Raw genomic sequence first — 24,413 nt, 5'->3', positions numbered from 1 at the left:
TGGTGGCTTCACCTGGACTTTGGTACAGCCTTATCAGACCGTGTGTGTACTAATGACACAATGCGAAGTTAAAGCTTTACCGTGTAACTGTGAAGAAATGTCTTTTGACTGTTCTGCCCTGAAGGGCTCTGATGTCAAACTGGGAACTGCTGTTGCTCAACTACACGTATGTGCAACAGAGCAGATTTCGGACTCTGGTGTGATTGGAGTTCGCAACCTTTCACACAAAGCTCTTTGTCACCATCTTAGTCACACAACAAAAATTAACAAAAATATCCAGGAAATGTGCTGATTGTCACAGAACTGCAACTGAGGGAGTCTTCTTAACATCGGCGAATGTCTTATCTGCTGCTTTTATAATAGAAAGAAAAAGCCAGAGCCTCCAATCCTCAGCAGAAGGAAGCCACGGTTGTTTAATCCGACGTATCTGAAGATATTTTTTAAGGAAAGTCTGGACGCCTTGCGTTCAGTAGTTTGTATAATTCATAAGTTATGGATTGTTCTCTGACCAAGTAGATCTTAAGCCTCTTTAAATGGGCTACTTTTATTTTGAAAACCAGATGATTCAAAGTGCCTTGGTATGTTTTCAGATATGTCTCCAAGGGGGAAGTGGAACTATCTTCAGAAAATAGAAAATTAATTGTTAAGGAACAAAAACTGCACTTGTTAAAGAAATCTTGAGGATGCTTATGAAGAATTCAGGGCCCTTCGCTTGTTCTTTTGCCCTCGAGTGAACACCCACAGAGAGAAACATATTTTTAAATGTTCATCAGACATCTGTCTGTTATTATAAATAATTCAGTTAATGTGGCAAGAGTTTGATTGGAGCGGATTAGTCATAGTTTATAAAGGCGCTCTCGCAAGTATAGTTCAGACAAAACAAAAGAGTTAACTGGTTCATCTCAATGATAAATGTGGTGTAATATAGATTAGTGGATGGACATGGAGCCATTTCTGCAGCACTACATTCAGAGGAATAAGATTATCTGGTCTGATGAGTCAAAATAACAGGCACTACACGCATGGAGGTGGCAGCATCATGTAACGGAGTTAATCAGCAGCAGGGACGCACAGACCCAAAGGAAAACGAACGGAGGCCAAAGCAGAGGTCCCAGAGGAAGAAGTGTCAGCAAGTCTGTGAACTAAAGCCCAGACTGAAACCACATCTGCGAACAAACCTGAAGACGCTGCTTCACGGCTGATTTTCAATCCATCAACAAAGCTTGAGAGGGAAATCTGTCTTAATTATTTGATTTGATTTTCAGTTTTTATGATTTTTTTTTAATAGATCTGATTGATTTGATTGATGTTATTACTTTGTCATTCTTGAATGTAGACTGATGGGGAGATGTGTTAATTTTATCAATTTAAAACAAAATCTGAAACATTGAAAAAGTGAAGAGGTCTGAATACTTGTGTCTGCGTAGAATAATCCCCCGCACCACTCGTTCACACATGGGATGCATCAGGAAGCAGCTGTGAATGGTAAACAGGTTAAATCAATACAAACGGCAACTTCTGAACCCACGGGGAAAGTCTTTGGCAGCAACAAGGGCCTGGTTGTGTCCTACTCATCAAAACATCTGGAAATACGAAGCAACAACACAACACTGGAATCCAAGCGGCGTTTACTTTATAAATGAATTTATTTAGTAATACAGTGGTATATTTAGAAATGTGTTGCAAAGGAAAAAAAAATAAACGGAACCAAAGTAAAATAAATAAAAAGAATGTCAGCCACACGGGAAAGTAAACTAGTGTTGGGTTGAAGCAGTGTTATCATATCAAAAGAAAAATAGTACTGATGTGCCATAATAAATTGTCTATTAGTACAAAAATACATTTCAGGGCACACAATACAGCATCCAGTATCACAAATAAAGGAAGGGACCACTCTTCACAGCAGCCCCCCTCAAGTACTTCTTTTTAAAATCATTTAAACCAAGCACTTCTCTATTTTTGTAAATAAGAATAAAAAGTTTTCTGACAGTTAAAAATGCCTTAAGTAGTGTGTGTATATGTTGGTAGAAAAGTCGGACTTATTACTGCTTATGTCAGTTCCAAGGCTCAGGGGTATAACCAGAATACAAACATAACCAATGTAACCGCTTCTCTTTTTTAACAAACGTTTTCTCTTTTATACAAAATAACAAAGATGTACAAAAGGTCATTTACAGAGAACCAAGGCCATGTGCTAGCAATATGTACAGCCACAATTTAAACATCTTCTAGCTTTTTGTGTTTCCTCAGACTTCATATGCATAGCAGTAAAAGAAAGCATACCTTTTCATCAGCCTCAATTATTCTCGTGTGCTAAATCCAAGTTCACCGTTGATGAGAAAATGCAGAGACAGCTTTTTCTTCCGTAGTGATCGTAACAACTGAAGGACCCGATGTTTTTTTAAAGTTTCACTGAAAAGTTAATATGCAGATAAGGCATCACTGCTTGCAGTGTACGATGGGATTTTCATGTGTTGAACTTAGTAGTAGCAGGCTTCTGGACCTGAGTCATAGCACATGCATAGATCTCTAGACAGCAGGAGTTTGTAAAATCAAGTCAGTATATTTATCTACGGTAAAACATTTCTACAAAACATCAGTTTTTAAACAGAGAGAGCCCCGTCAGAACAAACGGGCGTCTGATACTAATACTTAACCTTCATTCTTTATTATTATTATTATTATTATTATTTTTTAAATCTTTACGATGCCTACCTACGTTTTCCTTCGTGAGTCGGGCTCAGCAAGTCCTCAGAGATCCTTCATGAGTGAAACGCATGACCACACACTCACAAACAAAAGTTTTGCATATACCAACTTTGCTGTTTGTGAGTGTTTTTTTTTTTTTTTTTTTTTTAGGCAAAAATCCCATTGCAATATCAAACACGTTTCCAAAATTCACCTTTTTTCTTCTTCTTTTTTTTTTTTTTTAAACCTTGCACTGCTCTGACCTTTTATAAAATTAGCTAAAAATGTCAAAATGAGATAATTCAGTCTGTGGCACTGGTCATGCATTCCAACTTCAGTTCCTTTGTTTAAATAACTTGATTTAATCTTATTTTTTTGCAAGCCTTGAAAGCACCGAAAAAAAATGAAAAGAAAAAGGACATGAGTGCAGCGTCGGGGATGCTGGACTCCTCTGACTCTCTGACCCTTGTGTGTGTGTGTGAGTGTGTTGTTGTTGTTGTTTTTTTCCTCTTTCTTTTTTTAAAATTTTGGGCACAGTAAACAATGTGAGAGTATCGAGTTCATACTTCATGGAGCATTGCGCGCCCCGCCGCGGTGGAGGGAGCGCAGCAGGGGCGGCGGACGTCCCCTGTTTATCACATTCAGTAACAGGCCAGCTGTCGCCCTCTTCAGAAGTGGTCAATGAGCACAGACACACAGTTTGCACCCACCAGGTAGTTTGGGTCTCCGGGGAGAGATTTGTTCTGCCAGGTTTTGGGATCACCTGCAGGAAATAAGAGACATGACGTCAGCTGCTGCAGAGCCTCCCCTCGTCTTTAAAATGATACAGGAAACAAAAGTAGCAGCTCAGTCCATTCACATACTTCATACGATGATGCATAAATCAGCGCAGGCTGTGCCGTGAAGTCCTGTTGCTCACTGTGAGTTTACACGATGAACTAATGCTTAATGGTTTATTCATTTAATTAACGTCAAGTTAGAGGACGGCGAATTAGCTCGAGTCCTGTTACATGGAAAAAAAGTTTGCCTCAGACACACTGTGAAAACACAGCAGCACCTGTTTTTATCTAAAGAGAGTTTAACACCAGAATATCAGATTTGACTCCATGACCTACAAGTTTTTGTTGATCAAAGGGACAGATATGTTAAAGTGGAACTGCACCCACTTATAAAGTGAAAGGAGTTCTATAAAGGTCTTCGTACTGAATAAGTAGACAAGGTTCATCTCTTTCTGGCTCACACCAAACGTCTGCTTGACGCTAGCAGTTGCATATAAATATAACAGATGGAACGTTTATCAATAAGCAGCATTCATAGGGAGGGTGGTTAATACTGGCAGGTAATGACAGGTACTTAACAGCACGTAAGCATCCGGCCGTTAATGACAACTAGTGGCACCAGTTTGTGGTTCTTACAGAAACGAGTCAAGCAAGTTTCTGATGGGTTTTTTCCAGTTGCCTTTTTTTACACACCTGTTGGATATGTGTATCATTACTTTACATGTGGAGAAATACAATGTCACATCATGCTAACACTAATTTTTAAATGATTAAAATAGACACTGGGTAAAATACTGGCCAATCTTCACAAGCCCCATTCGCACAGGACTAGTTTTACCCGGGGACCTCCAGGTAATTTCTAATAATCACGGAGGTCGTCTATGATCTTAATCCAGTATCGTCCATGTCTGTGATTTGTAAAGTAAAAATTACACCGCAATCACAATCAGTTTTTACTTTTTTTGTGACTTTTGTTTGATTTGCAGCTTTTTTTCTGCCTCTTGTCATTCAAGAATAATGAAGGATGTGTTATAATTAAAGTTTGTGCAGATGTTAAAGCGCAAAGTCACTGAACTATTCACCCGTTTAGATGGATGAAATCATTAAATCAATCATTAATGTGTTCATCAGCAAAGGTGGGTCTGATTTAAATACTGCCAAGTCGTTGGTAAATAGTATCAAAAATGTATTTTTATCATCCATTATAATTTGTAAAGTAATTAAAACTGTCTCCGACACAGCGGAGCGAGATGGAAAGTAGCAGAGCCACAACAACAGAACCTAAATTGAAGTAAACCACAGAGTGTGTTTGTCCCGTGTGAATGCGCCACATGAAACACACACGTGGACGGGGGGAATTTTTGAATCACTGGACGTCCTCAGGCAAAACTAATCCCTTGCGAAAAGGGCTTTACTTGGTGACAGCTAAGTTCTAACTAATCACATAAACTCACAGTGAGGATATTTTCAACAGGATTTCCAGACACATTAGGTGATTCATACATAATAAAATACGTTTAACATCTTTTCCAAAAAATTAAAATCATGGTCACGTTAGAACGTCATGATACGCATGTAATGGTCAAGCTTGTTAATCTATGAACTGAACTGAACTCATAACTGGCAACAAAATAAACCGTCTACAGGTCACAGCACTGGATTGGCTTAAAAAGAACTCAGAGCAGGTGTCAAAAAACAGATAAAGTTTGAATATTTCTAAATATTCACACAACAAAAGCAGCAAATCCTCCCGACCGTGGAGCTGGTGATGGCAGGTTTTCTTTTCTTGGTTCCAAATTTACTCGAAACAATCTTTGATCGGCACAGTCAGAAGTGTGTGAAACCGATCAAATGATTGACGTATCATTGTGTTTTTTGTTTTTTTTTTTCCAATTAAAACTTTGAGGTAGCTAAAAATGTGCAGCATGAAAATAAGAAAGCAACTTAAATGTCCAAACAGCACATGCATAATGAAAGAGTGAAGGGAATGAGGAAAACAGATGAGTTGATCAAACTGATTCAGACACCAGTGACGTCTCGTCTTTAATCACCAAAGCCAGCCCACAGACCCCAAAAGGACAGAGAGAGGACAGCGTACCCGACGAGGAGTCGGAGGATTTTAGAGCAAAAGACCAACCATCAGGGGTCATAGACGCACAGTGAGGTAAGCGCAGCTCCACCGGCTTCAGGAACTTGAGTCCATGGGGGCCACACATCACCAGCGGACTTAGCAGCGTTTCTCCTGCACGGGTACACAACAAGATTTAAATTCCGCAAATTAAATACACGGGAATTAATTGGCACAAAGGATTATCCATTACCTAATCGACAGGAAAAACAGAGCCTGTTGCCAGGCCTTCATCGTGAGGGGCAATTAACCGCTAACTGGTTTGCCAGGTTAATTAAACAAGTCCACTCCCCAGGTGCCAAATGTTAATTAAAACCCCTCCACATATAACTGCCGACATTTCATTTAGTTTAGGAGCTGGTAACTAACTCCTGCTGTGGCTTCAGATCATCTGTGTGTGTGTGTTTCTGCCCTGTGAGGTCAGAGCTACTAACATCTAATATTAAACGAATAACAAATGTTCGACCACTCTTAATCTGAAGTACGTCCAGCCTTCAGGTTTCACACAGGTCTCCTCAGACGCTGTAACTTCCTGTTCCTTGACATTTTTAGGACGGAGGATCTCAGCGGTAAAGAACTGACCTTTCTCCTTGTCGAGGGGGGGCAGGATGCTGTTGTCCCGGCACACCTTGAAGTAAATCTCCTGCTCCACGCTCTCCGGGATGGCGCCCTGGGGGATGATGATGCTGACGCCCGTCTCGATGGAGCTCAGGACCCCTCCGTTACAGTTGAAGATCCCCCGGGCGGTGGCCACCACCGTGTGCCCTTCGTCCTCGTCGTCATCGTCCAGCGCGCTGGGGCTGAGGGACGGGGGGAAAAAAAAAAAACACAGAAGTCAGCGTCATCAGTCAAATCAGCGCAGGCAGAGACAATGCTGAGCAGAGGGCACGAGCAAACGAGTCCGTTTCTGTCTCTCAGCAGCTCGGTAATTACTCACCACTGCTGGACGCGTCTCACCTGACAGGGATGGCCTTGGGGATGGCATTGATGTTATTGTGCTGGTATTTGGGCCTGTTGTCCATAGTGCGTGTGAAGGTGTCCAGGCCGCTGTCGTGATCGAGGGGCTGCGGCGACAGCTGAGGTTTCCCGCCGCTGTTGCTGACCGCGCTGGGCTTGCTGAGGAGGTCCGTCTTCACCTGTGTGTCGTTGGGCAGCAGATTGTGGTTGAACTTGGGGCTCTCGAACTTGCGCTCAAAGGGCCGGGCTGCGCTGGTGTAAGGCTTGGGGACGTAGCGGTTGTAGCTAGTTGGAGCAGGGGCGCCCAGCGTCTTCGGAGGCGCTGGATCGGTGCCGTTGACCGGAGATTTGTCCGGGAGGCCCCTCGGAGGCAGGTAACCACCTGGTGTGGGTTCGTCCCTGCTGACCGGCCTGAGAGCTGCCAGCTCAGGTTTAGGGTTGGGCGAGCTCAGAGGCTCAGGTATGGAATTAGCTGGAAATGAATGGAAGAGGGTGTAATCACTGAAATACAGATTTACTGAGTACAGACGGGCACTTTTAGATAACGCTTGGGTTTCATTTCAGTAAAAAAGCTCAGGAATAGATTAATAGATTTATAGCACTGTGCAAATGTTTTGATTTGTATCCATCATTTAATCACACCAGGGAGGCATCTGATTGGTCCAGTTCTGCAGCCTAAATATACAGCCTTAAAGAAGAAACACACTCAGCAACAAGACAAAACAAGGAGTCCTGCAACAGATCCACTGCAGAGTCCTGATCTCAACATCCTGGAGTCAGACTGGAATAATAATCTACCTGCTGAGGGCCTGGACCAACTGTGTGCAGTTCTAAAGTCAGAGGGTGGTCACAACAAATACAGGTTTGGTTTAGTTTTCCTTTCTCTTTATTGCACTTTCTATGAAGTTAAATTATAAATAAAAGCTATAAATCACGTTATTTTTGCACTCTTTTTGCACAAACATGATCAAACATCTCATACACCCAGCAGACACTGGCAGTAGAAGGTAACGTTTACATGAACTCAAGTAAGACATAATAATTCAATGTGTATTTATAAAACGTTGATTGGAAACTGGGTTACAAACATAAAGGGAAGAAATCTACTGATCCTCTCTATACTATCCACCCTATTTATAAGAAAATCAGCCACATTTTATTTAAATATAATTATATTACCAAGGAAACAAGCACATATGTTAATATGTTAAGAATCTTTAGATTTTTTAAATGTCGTCGTGCAGGAGAAAGCAGACTGTGACCTGTTTACTTAATTTCACGTGAAAGACTGATATGTGATATGATACGTCCAGCAGGACAGCTTAGAGGACTTACCGTCATTGGGGCTGAGTTTGGACAGCGTGTTGGGTGCTGGGGGCCCATACTGAGAGGAGGGGCTGATCTGGGGCAGGGGTTCGTATCTTTTCTCCACAGGACTCACCTTCTCCGCAGACTCAACTCTGTAACGGGTAGACACGAACAATACAGCTAACAGAAACAATTGTGATTCAACAGCTGCTATGAAAAGTAGGAAGAGGAATCTGCCAACACTGCTGGCACGGGTTCCTGCTGTTGTTACCTGTTGTATGGGTAGGACAGCTGAGCTGGTTTGGGCAGGTCTTGGAATCGATTGATGCCAGGACTGGGCTGGCCCATGGCCTTGCTGTCGAAGCTACGGCGATCGAAGTAGGACAACTGTTTCCTGTAATACTCCTCGTCTTCATCTGGGTCATAGTGGTTAGAACGCACTACATCATCCAGCGGTTTAGTGTGTGGCTTCTGTGGCTCGGGAGTCCTACAGAGAAAACCAAAGACATTTAACCAGCAGCACGAGTGGCCTAAAGAACGCTGGGCACACTTCTGATTGGAGACATTTCATATATCTCTACTGTCGTCTCAGTCTTGATGATAGAAGCAGGACCCTCTTTTAAACGTGAATTTGTCAAATGGTTTGAATGTGGGACTTGTGAGCCGATGAGACGCGATGCACACAGGCGCCACTAGGTGGAGCTTGAACAACGACACATTCAAGATGGCTTAGCAAAGATTTCACAAGTCGTCCTTCACTCACCTACTCTGTGGCCTGGGCTCGTGTAAGAAGGGCTACCTACCTGTATGTGGACTTCTCCTGCTCCAGGTTGCTGAGGGAATTGGCTTTGAGGACCGGGCCAGGTGCACTCACGGGTTTAGGAACATCTGCAGGCTGAAAAACAAACAGCACCTCTTTAGTGATTCTTGCATCCAATCTAGATTTGTGTTACACGGCTCATTAGCATGCACACGGATATTCTGATGTTGTGGCTGGTGTCCTGCAGCCAGGATTAAAAAACTGATAATTATTTAACAGAAACACGCTTGAAGTTTTATGTTTGGCTCTTCTGCAGTGCTCTGGCATTAGGGGGCATATAATTTTGCGCCCTATGTATGCTATACATGAGCATAATATGACCAACACAGACAGCAGATACTATTGTTGTGGTCCAAGAGACAGATGTACACGTCTGAGGAACGTACCCTGAGCACTGACGACTCTCCTCCCTCTTTAGCCCTGTCCATGGAAACAGAACGTTTATTCTCGAACATCTTGACTCTGTTCAGCACTGACTGTGGTTTCATGGCCGGGTCCTCGTCCAGGTCTTCCCGCGGTGGAGGAGGAAGGGGTTTGGAGCCCGGAGTGATTGCTGGCTCGCCCGGGGAAGGCAGGGTCTCTGGTTTAGGAGGGGGAATGGCGGGTTCATTGTTCATCATGGGGTCGTGCATCCCCGGCTTATAACCCCGGTTCGCAAGCCCAGGCATGTAGGTGGGCCTCAGACCAGATTCACCGTAGTACTGCTTCGGAGGCTCCGGAGATCGAGGTGAATTGATGGGGAAGCTGTGGGATTCCGCCTCATACGGAGAGCGGGCGTCGTAACCCGGCGGAGGGGGCAGAGGCGGTTCGTCGTAACGAATCGGTCCAGGTTTACTGTGGCGTGGTCTGCCGTCGTAGCCCACCGGCGGGGCCTCATCGTAGCGCGGCTGAGGTGGGCTGTAGTCCCTTCCCGGTCCGTCCTCGTAGGGGGACCGGGGGCTGTACCCCATGGGTTGCTGGTGGCCCGGCTGGTACCCTGCGGGCTGGGAGGACGAGGTCTGCTGGTCATATGGGGGCCACTGTTCGTTGTAATGAGGCACACGGTTGTCGTAGTGCAGGTGAGAGTCAGTGTTGTGAGGCTTTGGTTCTGCGTAGCCGCCTCCATCGTATCCGTAAGGCGGGTGGTCGTATTCGCGGTATGGCTGTTTGTCCTGGTACGGCGGCTGGTGACTGTAGCTCATAGACGGCTTCATGCCATGGTTGATTCGCACAGGGTCCTCCATGTTGTACAGATCTTTCTTGTACATCTGCGAAGAAACGGCATTCGATGAACTTTTGCATCACAATATGAGTGTGAGCCTTTATCAAACCACCAAACCACCATGTTGAAAGACAGAAAGCAGCCAGGGAAAGTATCTTCCCAACACAGCGTAAAGATGAAATTCGTTACTAGGCAATAAACTGAAACCTCAAGGAAATTAACAAATTTAACATTAACCGAATTATCAGAAAACCCCTCAATTGATTAATGAAACAAACATCAAGTCAAGTGCAATAACACAAGCAAACCTTTGTTCCTTATTCAAAAACATTTCTGAATGCCTGTTTGACAAGATGCCTTTCAAGAATGACGATTCCATTAAAACACAAGAGGAATTTACACGTTAACATGTTTCATAAATAGCCCACTAACAAACATTTACACATTTCTGAAAGGCCTCATTTCAAACATATGATGTGTAGCCTGTAGACAGCAAATACAGTCACAGCACTTTCTATGGAGCAAGTCTGATTCGTTGGCATCTAGTCAGAACAAAACCACTCGACAGGAGACATAATGTGTTGTGCTGATGCAAGTTTGTTTTTCCATAGGGAGAATTGCTTGATGGAAATTACTACCAAAGGTACTGTCTGCAGGTTAGCGTTCATCATGCAACGAAACATTCAGTTTGCATCTAATGCAATGTCAAACTGGCACTACGACAGACGACACATCTACCCACTACGATGCCACTGTGCTACTATCGTTCATCTACAGAAGAGAGTTAAAGCTGAAAGGAACCCAAAAAACATTAGGAGCCATGCAAAGGAAGTAAGAGGCAACAGTTAGGGCTGGTTGTGGATGTCTTCACCCTGGTCAAAGACTCAGATGTACCAGTCCTTCTGGTCTCCCAGCCCACTGTGGTGCATGTGGACTAGTCTGTCGCACATTTATCTCTGGGAGCCAGAGGCACACAGTGGGCTCAGTGAGTCACACAGTGTGGGCATGTCATGCAGAGAGCGAGTGGAAAGCATGTGTGAGAAGACAGGCAAGTTAAAACAGCAGGCTGGGGCCCAGGCCCGGTTCCGAGTGGCTGGTGAAACAGCGGGTACCTTTGGTTCTGGACCAGGTGGTCCAGACGGGTGGGGTTCATGTGGTGGTGGTGGGGGCTGAATAAGCTCAGGGGCAGGGCTGGGGCTGTTAAGTGAGTCAGCCTGAGGAGCTGCGGCTGCAGCAGGCGGCTCCTCTAGGTGCACACCCTCTAGCTGTACAGGCTGCTCAACAGTAGGGGATGCTACCACCGTCGGAGACAACGAGGGCATGGGCAGAGCAGCCTCACCTTGCTGTGAAGTATCGTTAAGAGACATTTATAACACAGCCTGCCAAGGGCACACAAAGTACAGCTTACCCCAACACCATGATCTTCTTCCTTACTCTGAATCACTTTTACACCAGCCAGAAAATGTACTTGCAAAAATTGTGGTTAGAATCGATAACGATACCAGTAGCTTCTAAAAATGTGTTTACGACTAAACAAAGGACATTTAATCTTAACAAAGGTCAGAACACAACACCGAATACAAAGGAGCTCTTCCTCTGGTCTGCAGTCAAATACTTTTAGCCATACATCCATCTCTGACAGGAAGAGCCGAGGTAGCATGCCTTGTGACAGCAGACGTGAACTTTACCTGCTGCGGAGCGGCCATCTTGAATCCAGCGGGGTCTATGCGGCTGGCTGGGTCGGGCTGCACAGGGTGCTGGTAGCCAGGGTACCCGGGGGTGTCCTGAATGACGGGGGGATCTTCTCGCACGGGCTCCGAAGAGCGGGTGATGGCGGGCTCCGTGGGCAGGCCCACCTCGTCATTCAAAGTCTCATCTAACTCCTGGTCCGTGTAGGCTCCGCCCTCCGTATCGGTGTCCTCGTAGTCGGAGGTGTGGCGGCTGTCTGTGCTGTACATGGAGTATTCGCTCCCTGGCGCCGACAGGTAGGACAGACGGTCGTCGTGGATATCCAAGTCGTCCTCAGTGGTGCCATCCGCCTGAGCAAAGCAGAGGAATTGTCAGCTAATGCCTCGCTCTGGCACAACAAGAGGACTCAAAGCGGAAAGCTGCTCATTGCTGTGGAATAGAACGGGTGAGCGGCCAAGTGTCTCACCTTGCCCTCTGACACCCACACCAACTGGTTCTGCTGTTGCTGGATGGTTTCTTTGAGAGCTCCGTACCAACCATCATTCATATTGTTCAAGTTGATGGTCGCTATGAGAGAGTTGAACAGCAATCGATTCATAAAGAATAAAACATATAAAAGAGACCATTTACATATTTAATTTACTGCGTTTTACCACGCTCCGCCACTTACTGGTGAAGAGGTGGTGATTATTCTTCCTCAGTTTAATGGCTCGCTCATAGAGCTTTCTGGCGCTCTTCCTGGACTCTGGACACAGTCTGGTCCTCATGTTCTTCACACCCTGTTTATTATCGGGGTTTAGGAAGACTACGATCGGGTACCACTGAGCATAGTTCAGTCTGTCCACGGCATTTGGGGTGATGTCCAGCACGGCGTGTTTGTCCTTCATTAGATGAAGACAGAAATCATGAATGACTAAGAACATATCTGATCCCCCACTTAACATATACTGGTAACCCAGGTAACCCATGCTCACTCTGTCAATGATCTGCTTGATGGTGTGAAGACGAATGATTCCTGAACTACGCTGGTCAGTTCCTGCATCTCTCGGTTCACTCTCTATAAGACAGGACAGAAGATTTTACCTACTTTTTACTACTAATCAGTTAATCAGCAGCAATGTGCATGTGCAGTCATGTTTACAGACATACTTGCAAGCTCAAAAAGATCCGTCTCTTCTCTGGAGAGTTTTTCTCGAGCAACATCCGCAATGGGTCCAAATATCACAACGGGTCTAAGGAAACCAGCTGCAAAACAAGACAACAAGACATTAAAGACTCCTTTAATTATTAGCAAGTAGCATGTAGCCTTTCAGAGATGGACGCCTCACCCTCTCTCAGTACAACTCTTTCATAAGCTGGGAACTTTGTTTGGACGGGCTGGGAGGAGAGGTCCTCCCTACTCTTCCTCAGGTTCCTCTTCGAACTGCGAAGACCACGGAACCTCCAGAAGTCGGCCCTGTCGCCCCCTGCCGTTTTGGGGAGGGTGTATTGCACGCTGGAGAGCTGCTCCGCTCTGTTGACAAATGGCAGGAAGACAGGGACGGTTTTTAATGTCACACAAGCTAATGGATGTGTCAAAAACTTGGCACGACTAACCTCAACATTGCCAGTAACTAAGGACGTTACATGGCAATGATAAGAATAACAAATTGAATACAAACACCGACTGCAATTCAGGGAAAAGCAGACACATGTTTGCCTGGATGCTGTCACCTGTTTTTGTTTGGGATGATGCCCCTCTCCACCTCCTGATGGTTCTTGCCAATGCGGATAGCCAACCAGGAGCCCAACTTGCCATTGTAGAGGGTGTCCACCACACGAAACACCTCGCCTTTGTTAAAGCTCAGCCCATACGGAGACTCCTTCTCATACTCAAAGTGTGTCCTAATGTAGAAGGAATCTCCAACGTCCGACTCAACGATCCTTCGATACACTGAAGAGGAGAGCAATAAGTTAGAGACACGAGATCAATCAATAGAAATTAATCTTTTGTCTCATGTGCATCACTCACCGTCTTTTTTCTTCTGGGCCAGAATAGTGACCTCTTCCCCTTTAGGTAGGTCCAGGAGGAACAGCACCGCCTCCTCTCGGATTATGTTTGCAAAATCAACATTGTTTACCTGGAATTTGTGAAAAGCATTTTTTTTGTTTATTTAATGCCGTTCACACAATAAATTCACTGTTATCTTCCAAGTGAAGGATTAGCCTTCATTGTTCACACGGAGCATGACAGAAAGCGGTGGACTCCATTTAGATAGAGGTTTACATAGCTCTTCCTGTTCTCTAAATTGCCTTGGTAACTGAAGGTTTTATTGCACCGCAAAAACTTAAGTCATTCCTCAAGACACTTGCAGAAAAGAGGAGGAGGTACAAACGGCGAGATATACGACTGCGAGGGAAACGGGACAAACACAGCGAGAGGAAACCGCGTTTTAGTGTGCGCTCCCTCTGGTTCATTGCTAAGAGACCGGCTGGAAGATAAAGGAATTTTGGAGCAGTCAGTGTGGAAAACCATGAATAAAAAAAGGGAACGCTTTAGGACGCATTCTCCATAAAACATGGCCGTTAACAGACACTATCTAGGTGCCCACTGTAAAAAGAAATTCTCCTTTTCCTCATTTCTGTCAGAACTAAACGATTCTTCCAATAAGCTCTACGTTTTTGCCATTTAATACTTTGAAAACATTCTCATCTTGACTTGTGTTAAAAAATAAATGAGCTCACCCTGAGAATTTGGTCGCCCTCCTCCAGTCCCTCCTTAGCAGCTGGGCTATCCTCCAGCACTCCAGCGACAAAGATGCCCACATCGTTCCCCCCAGCCAGCCGCAGACCCACACTCTCCCCCTTCTTGAACTTCACCAACTTCATACTGGGCCTGAGGACGAAGACAATTGTTAAGCTGATTTGCTTTGACGTGACACCATTCGGTGTTTCCTTAAAACCCTCTAGAGTTCTCGTTTGAACACCTGCATTTTAATGTATTTGCCGTAGACTAACATAATTATCTTATTCAAACCACCACTCAAACGATACGGATTTCTAGGCTTCAAGGCTGCTTTAGAGACAGTGTTTTAAGTCATTTTATGAGACCTGTATATTTTAACACTATGATGGCTGAATACCGTAGGATGCTGTCGTCGTGGGCAGCGCTTGGCACAGGAGCATCAGATGGACTGACTGGCAGGTCTACATCTGGCTGCCCAGGCTGAGCATACACCGGCTTGGGCTCTGAATAAACACACACAAGATTGCGTTATTAACGGCGACGGATGACGAACATGTAAAGCAGACTCTTGTTTAAAAACATAGGAATGTGCCCTAAAATGCTGTCACAACTTAACAATAATGTAGATACATATGTACAACTGAGAACACGGTCATGACAAAAAAAAAAAAAAGAACTCACACATGTGGAACCACACAGATGCTTGTGTGCACACACATACACACAGACATGCACACACACACACACACACACACACAAACACACTGAAGGCACATAGTGTCCTGAGCTGGGAGGTCAAACAGAAAGACAGCAGAGCGCTGCAGGCTGGGGAGGAACGTCAGACTCGATCAACTCATATGGTTTATTTTCACTTGGCTCGGGGCAAACTCAGCCAGACACAGCAGGCGTCTGGATCTAAGGGTTTTTCTTTTTTTTTTTTGTGGTGGTTGCGCTTTTAAAAAAGGGCAAAAATAGCTGGTTCAAACAAGAATTCATTTTTATTATGGTGAAGCCATTTCATTTCTTCAGCAAATGACATGGAGGGAAATTTACTCAGAGGATTTCATTTGGTCTCGCAAATATGGATTTAAGCCAAATTAAATTTTGAAACAATAACTCTTATATATGCACAGAAACATGGGATTTATTGGCCGATTGCTGCGTCTCTGACCTGGGAGGGGTGGGAGCTGCTTGTCCTCTCTTGCGAGGGCCGGTTCCTTCGGTTTGGGCAGAGGAACCTCCTCCGCTAGCTTCGCTGGTGTTGAAGTCGCCTTCGAGATCCTTTCGTCGTCACGACTTCTGTGGCTGCAAAAATAGACATTTTTATACAAGTTATCTTTAGACAATGAAGACACGAGGTCATGAATAGTGCAGATGTAGAGCTCAAAGGCAACATATGAAATTTTTTCTCCTGAGCAGACACGAATCAGCTAAGAACAGGTGAAAAGAAGAGCTCCAGGCTGCATCTTAGTCTTGAAGGTCACCATGTTGTCTTCCCACTCCATTGTGCTCTATTTTTAGAGAAGCTTATCTAAGGTGTCAGGGTGGATTCTGTCCTCCAGGTGAATTTCACTGGGTGGCTCTGGCTTTAGACCAGCTTGGTTTGACTCTCGTGCCAGTTTTAAAACATTAAGGCCAAGTGAAGAGACACCGAGTGACCCCGAGCAACTACGAGTTTCCCTGGGTTAAATTTTCTAAAATGTTTCTCATGAAAACAAGAGGGTAATGTAAGCAGGCTGCCCAGTGGTTTGTCTCAATGGCTCTCCTGGTCACATGGTGACTCCCTGGCGCAACACAATTGTCAAAGTACTGCTTTATTCACAGGCTAAATGACCACAAAGGATCCCGTTTGAACTGAGAGCAGAGGAACAAACTTCTTTTCAGTCCATCCTGGAGGTAGCTGCACTGTTAACTGCCAACTTCCTGGACTGAGAGAAAACGCCACGAGTCATAGATCAGGATCAAGTAAACATCCTGTCCCAACAACGTTTCTTCCGTAAACTGAAATTAAATTAATTATAAGAGCTCCAGCAGCCTACACGTGTTAAAAATAGGACATTATTACAATACATGTGGTTCTAAAACAAAAACAGCCACAAATCATCAAAAGTTTAGATAAAATGTTAAACCACGACACTGGTAGCTCATGACGTCACACTGTCCTTGTGCCAAACGTGCGGTTTTTCCCACCAAAACATTCAAAGAGACAAAGTATCTAGTGACACATCGACAGGATCTCAAGAAGAGGCCTCGCTGAATAATTGATGTCTTATAACATCAGCAACATTTATCAGGTAATACTTTGCTGTAATACAAAACACAGAGCTTCACACCAATTCATCCGTTCTCTATGAGTCAAAGACACGACACCTCTACTCAGCTACATTACATCTATTTAGGATTTACTACCAACACTATCAGTAGGTATTTACACGGAGGAACGGTGCCAAACTTACGGTATTCTCCAGCTGTTGACATATAAAAGGGAATAAAAGAGGCAGACAAGTCCCATTAAGTGACAGTGTTGGCATATGGCACCATGTTTAAGACTTGAAAGCAGTGAACTTTTACACCAAGCAGAGCAGACCTGGCTCTCAACCCTTTTTTTTTTTTTTTTTTTTTTTTTTGACCACGCTCGTCTCATTTTGCAGCTTAACAGTCGACTTTTATATTTTCTCAGGTCAATAAGCAGTAAGAAAGGAGAACCAGTGAGGTGCTCTATGGAGTTTAAATGAAGAATTAATGAGCTACACTCAAACAAGGTTACAGCCAAAGAAGTCCTGAATGGAGTAATGGCTTCTATTAAGACAAACACAAAATCGAAAGTCCTTCACAAAGAGGAGGAAAGAGAAACAAAGCATGTATTAACAAATGGAAGACATTATGACAACATAACTTAAGGTTATGTAACAGGCAGTTTAATATTAACACGTGGCTGAAACTAACAATTATTTTAATTTTTGGATGAGCTGCGAGTTATTTTCTCAGTTAATCAATGAATCATTTAGAATAAAAACATCAGAAAATATGCTTAGAGTGCATAACACCAGATTATTAATTAATATGCATGTCTGTCTATATATGGATATATGGACTAATCAATTGATGGCTTTAGCTCCAGCTTAATATGTAAAAATTAAGTCACAGGTTATATGTCAAAGTAGAAAGTAGAGGAATGAAGTGGCCGTATCTTACGTATCTATATTAATTTCATGAGAGTTAAAGCCGTTGGTGCACTGACAATTATTACCTGCCGTTGCTGATCTGCGGGGGCGAGTGTCTGGAGTGATCTGAGGGTTCAGATCGTCTGTCCGGAGAGCGGGAGCGGCTGCTACGATGTCTGTCATGCGATCGATTGGAATGGTCGGATGCCAGAGAATGGATATCTGAAATGTCTGATCAAACGAGAGTCGCCGTTTAATGACGGGTCTGGCTTTTAATCTGCGCCCGTTTCAGCTGAATCCAACACTCAACAGCGCCCTCACCATCTCTGTCAGAGGCGTTGGCTGAAGGAATGCTGTCATCGAGGTCAGGGATGTTCAGCAGGGTTGCCCTATCATCTCTCTGAACAACCATTTTTAGCTTGCCCTTTGACCTTTCTATCAGCTTCTTGGCGTCTATCAAGGAGAGGTTCTCTGTGACTGTGCCATTAATCTGGGAGAATCAGAAAACAAGACATTAGCCAAGAAATACCAATAGTAAGCAATAGTTAGTTTCACATTTTAATGAAAGAAAATGTGTTCAGACTAATGATGCATCATCTTAAGGGCTTGAGACTGTTTGAAAACCCTTTAGAAAGCTATGACAGTGAGCCTTAGCAAGGTATCACCAAGTATCAAGAGGATACGAAGAATGACAGAGTAAAGAAAATGACCCTGTTATTTGTGTGTAATGTGAGAAAATCTAACCTACAACTAACTGCATTTTCAAAATCCTCAGCCTGAACTTTTTTCTTTTTTGACGGGGGAGGATTAGCAACTTAACCAATTCAGTTTCAATTTATACAAAAATAAGTGTAGACCATATTCTAACTCTAAATAGCAAAATTTACATTTAATATTAGTTGTTTTTATTATTATTATTATTATTAAGTCCTTTGTTTGCAGTTTGGGCACATTCTCTTAGCTTCGTAAATTTAATCTCCATCTTTCCGACAACAGTGACTTGTGACTTAGATGACGCCTTTGCGAAAACACGGAAGTTTTAGACTTCCAATATCAAAGTGTTCATGTTACAGGTTAACTCGGAGGAGAAAAAATAAATTTGGTATATTGTCACTGTCACTGCTGAACATTAAAATATGTGCAGCAGCTATTTGTTTATTTTGGAAGCAGTAATTTCTGAATTTGACAACTCAGAGCTATTTTGTTTTTTCCCCAAGTCGTCCTGAATGCAGAATCAACTGCAGCTGGATCTCAACAATGCTTTCCCAGATCCAAGATGTTAATTTGAGGAGGGAAAGCTGCGTTACTCTCATTCCATTGATAGGTGAACTCAATGACTGCTCCAACCTGACAATATCCCACATCAGCATTTTTTTTCCCCAAATGATCTGTTTTTTTTTTTTAATCGCAATCAAACGCCACACGCTGGAGATCTGGCACGGTGCCGGAGATACTTTAAATCCTCGCAAGACATTTTTAAACAGCGTAAAATACAGCTGAGTAAATAAAGTATGTAAAATAAAGGTATCTGACATTTTGAGCAGTTAACAATCATTGTTAATCTTTTACGATAATTTTCTCCCTCTCCTCTCACCTTCAGTACAACATCTCCTTCCTGGATGTTGCCATCCCTGGCTGCCAGGCTCTCGGGGGAAATGTCCTTGACAAAGATGTGGCTGGCCAGGCGCAGGCCATATTCTGCTTACAAAGTGAACGACAGCAACAAAGACAATGTTAGCACAGAGTTCACGTGACGGCACCGAACCGACCGCACTCTGCTGACAGCTGCTGCTCCCGCTGGGATTACCACCACTGATTAAAGAAGATTAATTGCTCTTTTACTTTGATTTACTTGAGTTAACTTGGATTTTGCTGCGGCTGGCAAGTTTACTTTACGCTGGCAGTTAACCAATGCTGAGCTGGAGGTTTAATTCTCCGGAGAATGAAGTCGTCTGGTGATGGTCAAGTGAATAAAATGTCAGGAGACTTCCTTGTTCAGTCACCGTGAAACGGTCAGAACTTCCTTTCGCTTGACTTGACAACCCCGACTTTGTGAGCCTCACCTTCATTTTTGCGGGATTTGACGAGCGTGACCTTGGCGGGGCGCGGGGGCAGGTTGTGCGAGCGGCGGTCCGAGCGCGGGGAGAGACTCCTCTCCCGTGAGCCGCTGCGCTCACGCTCCCTGTCCCTTCGCCCGCTGCTCCGCCCACTGCGTCGGCCCATGGCCCCGCCCACACCGCTGTAAGCGCCGCTGCGTCCGCTCCGCGTCTCGTATATCTCCTCGTCGTAGCTGTCCTCCTCCTCGTCGTGCTCCGACATGGTTTCCCTCTCCCCCAGGCGGCCCATGGGGACGTGCACCTTCCTCTTTCGTCTGATTGTCTGCGCAAAGGAAATGAAATGTGAGATCAAGCAGCAACTTAAGATGAATTATTAATTTTCTCCTACTAGTAAATTGAGATTTCAGAAGGTATTGTCCACGATACCGTGAATGTTAATGCACTCTTAACTTAAACCAACTGACCACAAAGTAAGCTTTCAAGGGAAATGCATAACAGGATGTTTACACTTACGATTTTGGCAATTTTCCCACTTTTGCGAAGCTGCTGGACGGCATACGCGTGCTCCACATTGTCCATGGAGACAGCGTTGACCATAACGACTCTGTCATTTTCCCTGGAGAGAGGAGACATCAAGAGCAGACACAATGGAGTCTTTCTGGAGCAGGCAGAGTAATTTAATACTTAAAACCAGCAATATGACCAGGCTGCCGATAATGCAACTAAATCTTACTGCAGCAGGCCTTCTGCTGGGCCTCCTTTCAGCACATCTGAGATGACAATGGAGGTCTCGCCGCTCTGAAAATGAGGGTTATCCCGACCTCCTGATATGGCTATCCCGAAGCCAAACCCTGGTGCCTGAACACAGAGGAACACCGGTTAGGATATTCATTTACCTGCTTGACCAAAATACTGATACTTAACAAGAACCGTTTATACAAATAGGACTAAACCAAATCTAACACATAGTAGTCATTCATTTCTGTGTCTGCTCACAACAAAATTAAATAAGAATATTTTCACTGACTGTAAGCACATTCACAAGTAGCTTAGAGGCTGTGTAGTTTGTGCCCAATAACAAATGCAGGATCAGCATTTGTTATTTAGGGTCCACAGTCAAATACATGGGAGAAAATCACGCAGAGGAGCAGCTCTGTGACAACGCTGCTCTTTTGTCTGTTCCACCTGCTGCTATGGAGCAAACCAGCAAGAGACCCAAGAATAAGAACCAACTCCAACATAGAACGGATACAGGCTGAAGTTGGAGGGTCACAGACACCTACCCTGTGTAGTGTTACTGTGTGCTGTTCCCAAATGACTGTCTCCTCCATTGCTGCACTCTGAAATACAGAAACACATCATGTTAAACTGAAAAGCTCAGATGCACAGACATAAAATAATAATGAAAGGAGCATTCTGTTGGTCGGATCCTAATGTTTTGAGCAAACACTCTCATTTTCATTCATGTTACATGTATTATAAACTGTATTGTCTGAGTAAAAATTGACCACAAACTTCTCAAGAACAATTCTTCCAGCTTGTAAAGAGTAAAGTTTGGTATTCAAGTCACCTAAAATAGATGCAAACACATCTCCACCAGCCGTGTATTTAACCTTTATCTAAGTCTGCAGAAAGGTCAGACATGATCCTTTTACAGATGAAGAGAGTCGGTGTTATTGGTGCAATCGAACCGCATGAAAAAAGCTGCTTCCAGACACGTGTGTCCATTTAAGGCTATGACACACGGTAAAAACTCATTACTTGAGAGAAAGTGAAGTCATAAAGATTCACTTCTGTTTTATAAACAATATCCACCTGAGGAAATTTGGCTTTGTATTATTACTTGTGTCACACCTGCAGATAGATAGAAATAAAACATGGAAAGTTCACAATTAAATAGGATGGTGAAAAGATTTGGATGGACAATAAAAATACTGATATGTACACGTCCTTCTTTATCTCCGAGTTTGTTTTTACACTGTTGCAGGTTTACACACACACATTCAACACACTGGTGTCAGACCAGATGATAGTCCCTACAGAAGGATCACAGGTCTCATTGCTCATGTTTACAGTGCACTGCATAAAATAGTTACAATGAAAACCCTACAATACACAATGAAGCCACCCTGACTGCGAGTCTTTGAAATTAAAGCCCAACCTCCGTCACGTTAATAGTCAGAGAACGTAAGATGAAGGTCGTCTCCTGCCACTGCTGGGTTAACGCTGTCCTCCGTCAGCCCTTATCTTATCTCCGTCTCTGTGTCATTTCACCTCCACCACAATCTCACGACACATTAGACATTCAATGGCTGCGTATAAAATACTATCAGGTCCGTCCCACTGGCGCAAATCACAGCCTACATCACAGCACTTAATGAAACAACCCCATTTGTCATGTAAACTGATCTGAGGTCTGTGACGTTAATAGGTGACACTATCATACATTCCCCCCCGTTTTGCTGGTAATTTCTTTGACACTTGAAACACTTACAGCACGACCCCCATCCATGCAGAAAACAGAGATCTCATGACGCTGGGCATTAAAACGTGATGAAAAATGAGCAAAGGGAGACGAATGTCACAATAGATGGAGTCAGTTCTGGTCCTCGGACCATCTGCTGACAACGCAGCCGCCATGTTGGCAGCTTCCAACTCAAAACATCAAGCGAGTGTCAGCCCAGATTCACACCGAGGACGAACATGGACCACATCAGCCCGACAACCTGCTAATAGTACGGCTATTAAGCACCGAAGAGTGATAACAACTGCAAAGAGTTGCATGACCCAAGGGTGAAAACTATCCTGACGAACATACTGCAGGTTTGAGGTGAACAACATTCACTTTTGTATTTGTGCAAAAGAAATCACAGTCAGAGGTAGTAACTTAGCCGTCTGACTCCGTTTATTGTTTTATTACCCGGCCTTCCTTCCTCCCCTCAACACTTCGGCCTTGTGTGCGTTGCGACCTGTCGGCCAAGTGCCAAACATTAAGCTGGCGTCAGGGAATACAGGCAGCTGAATAAATCGCCACAAGTGGCCCCAGACGTTCTCGGCTTGGCAGCAACAGTCACAAACGCCTCAAGCAGCTTATAGTGGGACTCACACAAGGAGGGGGAACAAAAGTTTGAACAAGGGAACTCCCCCCTGGCCTTTTACATTGAATACACTGCACTTGAAAGAGAGAGAGAGGGGTGGAGGGGGGGGGGGGGCATCTGAATATTAACAGGTTTGGTGGAAACAGAAGCTTGGACTCTCACTGGAAAGTTTGCTTTTTAGGAGGAAGATTCATACCTTTGTCTTGTTGATCTGTTTGAATTTTTCCAAATTTATGATCCAGTTGATATTCAGAATTTCTTAAGTGGTGATAATTATGCAGGGAAACACAAACAATCACACAAAACATATAAAATATTTGGTTAGAATTGTCATTTTTATCGTCTGGAAAACAGGAGGATTCGATGATTACTGTAAAAATACAAAGAGATTACTGTAACATTAATGAAAATTAAAATCCCAAATGAAGAAAAATAGGAGACACTCTACAAAATCGGAGAGGAATCCTGGAGGAACAACATGAAATCAGATTCAGCAGGGTCCTGCAGTGTGCCGTACTCTCTCTCTCACACACACACCTTTCACTTTGAAGGGATGTAATTTTGCTTTCTCCTCCTGCAGAGCTTGTTGCTCTGGTAACAGAGGGGGAACAGTGCGGTGTTGTTCAAGTGGCCTGACATTTTCAGGACGTGTCTGAAGGTTCCTCTCGACTGTGGGAGGTTGAAAAAAAAAAAAAAAAAAAAAAGACGCGGCCGAATTAACTTTGAAAGAAAAGCTTTTTTTCTTCCCCCTTCTCTCATCTGTTTGTTTTGTTTTAGTCTGAGACACTAATCCCAACAGGAGAGTAAAATAAAAAAGAATTGCCCCGTGGTTTCAGTCTCCAGTGCTCCTGTGCACAGCCTGTAGTCGCGTTGCATCAGCACCCAGTGACTGATGAATTTTAGTGGCACCGTCGTGTACGCCCTTTATGGCCACAAACAACTGGTGCCAAGAGAGGCTTCGCACCAGAGCCAGAGCCAGAGCTGGCAGCCGCTCCGCAGCGGAGACACACCATGTTGGTTGGGTCATGCTTGGGGGATTACAACTAGGCAACTCAGGAGCCAGCACTACAACACAGATGGACTTCAACACAGATGGAGAGCACAGCTGAGAAAGGAGAAATGACAGGAAAGCTTTGGTGAAATGGGAATGTTGAGTCAATACGCAAACGGTAAACAACATAATCGTTCACAAGTCCGCTGCCGTTTTATTCCTGTGCAGAATATTACAGAAGGTCTGTCAGATGACGCTCATCCATGAGTCTAGCTTTTCATTTCCACTTGGAGATCAATCAAGGACTGCCACTAATGATTACTTTCATTATTGATTAGATAATCTTCCTGATTACCCTATAATCATTTGCTCTACAAAACTAAAATAATGAAAGATTCCCATCAGGGCGTCTAAAAGCCAAACAACATTTTCTAATTGTGTATATAAAAACACTCACAACGGAGGCACTGCAACACGTTTGCATAAGACACGACAGATTTTGGGTTAAAATATCCAGTTAACTTCCTCTCATTTGATTGATTAGTAATTAAATAAGCAAAATAATATCTCAATAGTCCAAAAATCTAAATAAACCATTTCTGTCAAAGACCAATCTACAAAAACCTTTAAAAATGGTGTCTAAAGTAGATTTGTGACTAGGAGGTTTATGTTCAATGAAAGCTAAATGGAGCAAACATACAAATACTGCCTACTGAAGCCAGACGACGGTAAATTTTGTGAAATGCTGGCAAATAGTTGCTTTGGCCACTTTGGCCCGGTGTTCTTTAAAGTTCTGTTCCGTTTCAAA

General features: G+C 43.9%; 1 protein-coding gene across 16 annotated transcripts in view; it reads right to left on the bottom strand.

Annotated features, from left to right (window-relative positions):
* Nucleotides 1-1,627: 1,627 nt before the first annotated feature.
* The window catches only part of tjp1b (tight junction protein 1b), a 59,573-nt gene continuing 36,787 nt past the window's right edge, over nucleotides 1,628-24,413 (bottom strand). For 5 of the 16 annotated variants that reach the window (XM_047597149.1, XM_047597156.1, XM_047597160.1 and 2 more), the window contains 28 exons: nucleotides 20,800-20,856; nucleotides 20,250-20,374; nucleotides 20,030-20,132; nucleotides 19,523-19,838; nucleotides 19,054-19,160; nucleotides 17,781-17,949; nucleotides 17,546-17,690; nucleotides 16,752-16,763; nucleotides 15,467-15,600; nucleotides 14,693-14,798; nucleotides 14,295-14,445; nucleotides 13,582-13,690; nucleotides 13,284-13,503; nucleotides 12,899-13,083; nucleotides 12,720-12,815; nucleotides 12,545-12,627; nucleotides 12,241-12,451; nucleotides 12,037-12,137; nucleotides 11,570-11,920; nucleotides 10,994-11,224; nucleotides 9,067-9,927; nucleotides 8,664-8,755; nucleotides 8,132-8,347; nucleotides 7,888-8,012; nucleotides 6,553-7,024; nucleotides 6,178-6,395; nucleotides 5,566-5,709; nucleotides 1,628-3,451 (listed from right to left, as the gene is read on the bottom strand). In XM_047597149.1, coding sequence (XP_047453105.1) covers nucleotides 3,357-3,451; nucleotides 5,566-5,709; nucleotides 6,178-6,395; nucleotides 6,553-7,024; nucleotides 7,888-8,012; nucleotides 8,132-8,347; nucleotides 8,664-8,755; nucleotides 9,067-9,927; nucleotides 10,994-11,224; nucleotides 11,570-11,920; nucleotides 12,037-12,137; nucleotides 12,241-12,451; nucleotides 12,545-12,627; nucleotides 12,720-12,815; nucleotides 12,899-13,083; nucleotides 13,284-13,503; nucleotides 13,582-13,690; nucleotides 14,295-14,445; nucleotides 14,693-14,798; nucleotides 15,467-15,600; nucleotides 16,752-16,763; nucleotides 17,546-17,690; nucleotides 17,781-17,949; nucleotides 19,054-19,160; nucleotides 19,523-19,838; nucleotides 20,030-20,132; nucleotides 20,250-20,374; nucleotides 20,800-20,856 — 5,235 coding nt within the window. In that variant the 3' untranslated portion in view covers nucleotides 1,628-3,356. The remainder of the gene's footprint in view (nucleotides 3,452-5,565; nucleotides 5,710-6,177; nucleotides 6,396-6,552; nucleotides 7,025-7,887; nucleotides 8,013-8,131; nucleotides 8,348-8,663; nucleotides 8,756-9,066; nucleotides 9,928-10,993; nucleotides 11,225-11,569; nucleotides 11,921-12,036; nucleotides 12,138-12,240; nucleotides 12,452-12,544; nucleotides 12,628-12,719; nucleotides 12,816-12,898; nucleotides 13,084-13,283; nucleotides 13,504-13,581; nucleotides 13,691-14,294; nucleotides 14,446-14,692; nucleotides 14,799-15,466; nucleotides 15,601-16,751; nucleotides 16,764-17,545; nucleotides 17,691-17,780; nucleotides 17,950-19,053; nucleotides 19,161-19,522; nucleotides 19,839-20,029; nucleotides 20,133-20,249; nucleotides 20,375-20,799; nucleotides 20,857-24,413) is intronic. The other 11 variants (XM_047597150.1, XM_047597157.1, XM_047597151.1 and 8 more) reach the window with 8 other exon arrangements.

The sequence above is a fragment of the Mugil cephalus genome, chromosome 10, assembly GCF_022458985.1.
Source record: "Mugil cephalus isolate CIBA_MC_2020 chromosome 10, CIBA_Mcephalus_1.1, whole genome shotgun sequence".
Classification (NCBI taxonomy): domain Eukaryota; kingdom Metazoa; phylum Chordata; class Actinopteri; order Mugiliformes; family Mugilidae; genus Mugil; species Mugil cephalus.
Note: the sequence above shows the minus strand (reverse complement) of the source record. Positions and strands in the feature narration are given on the sequence as shown.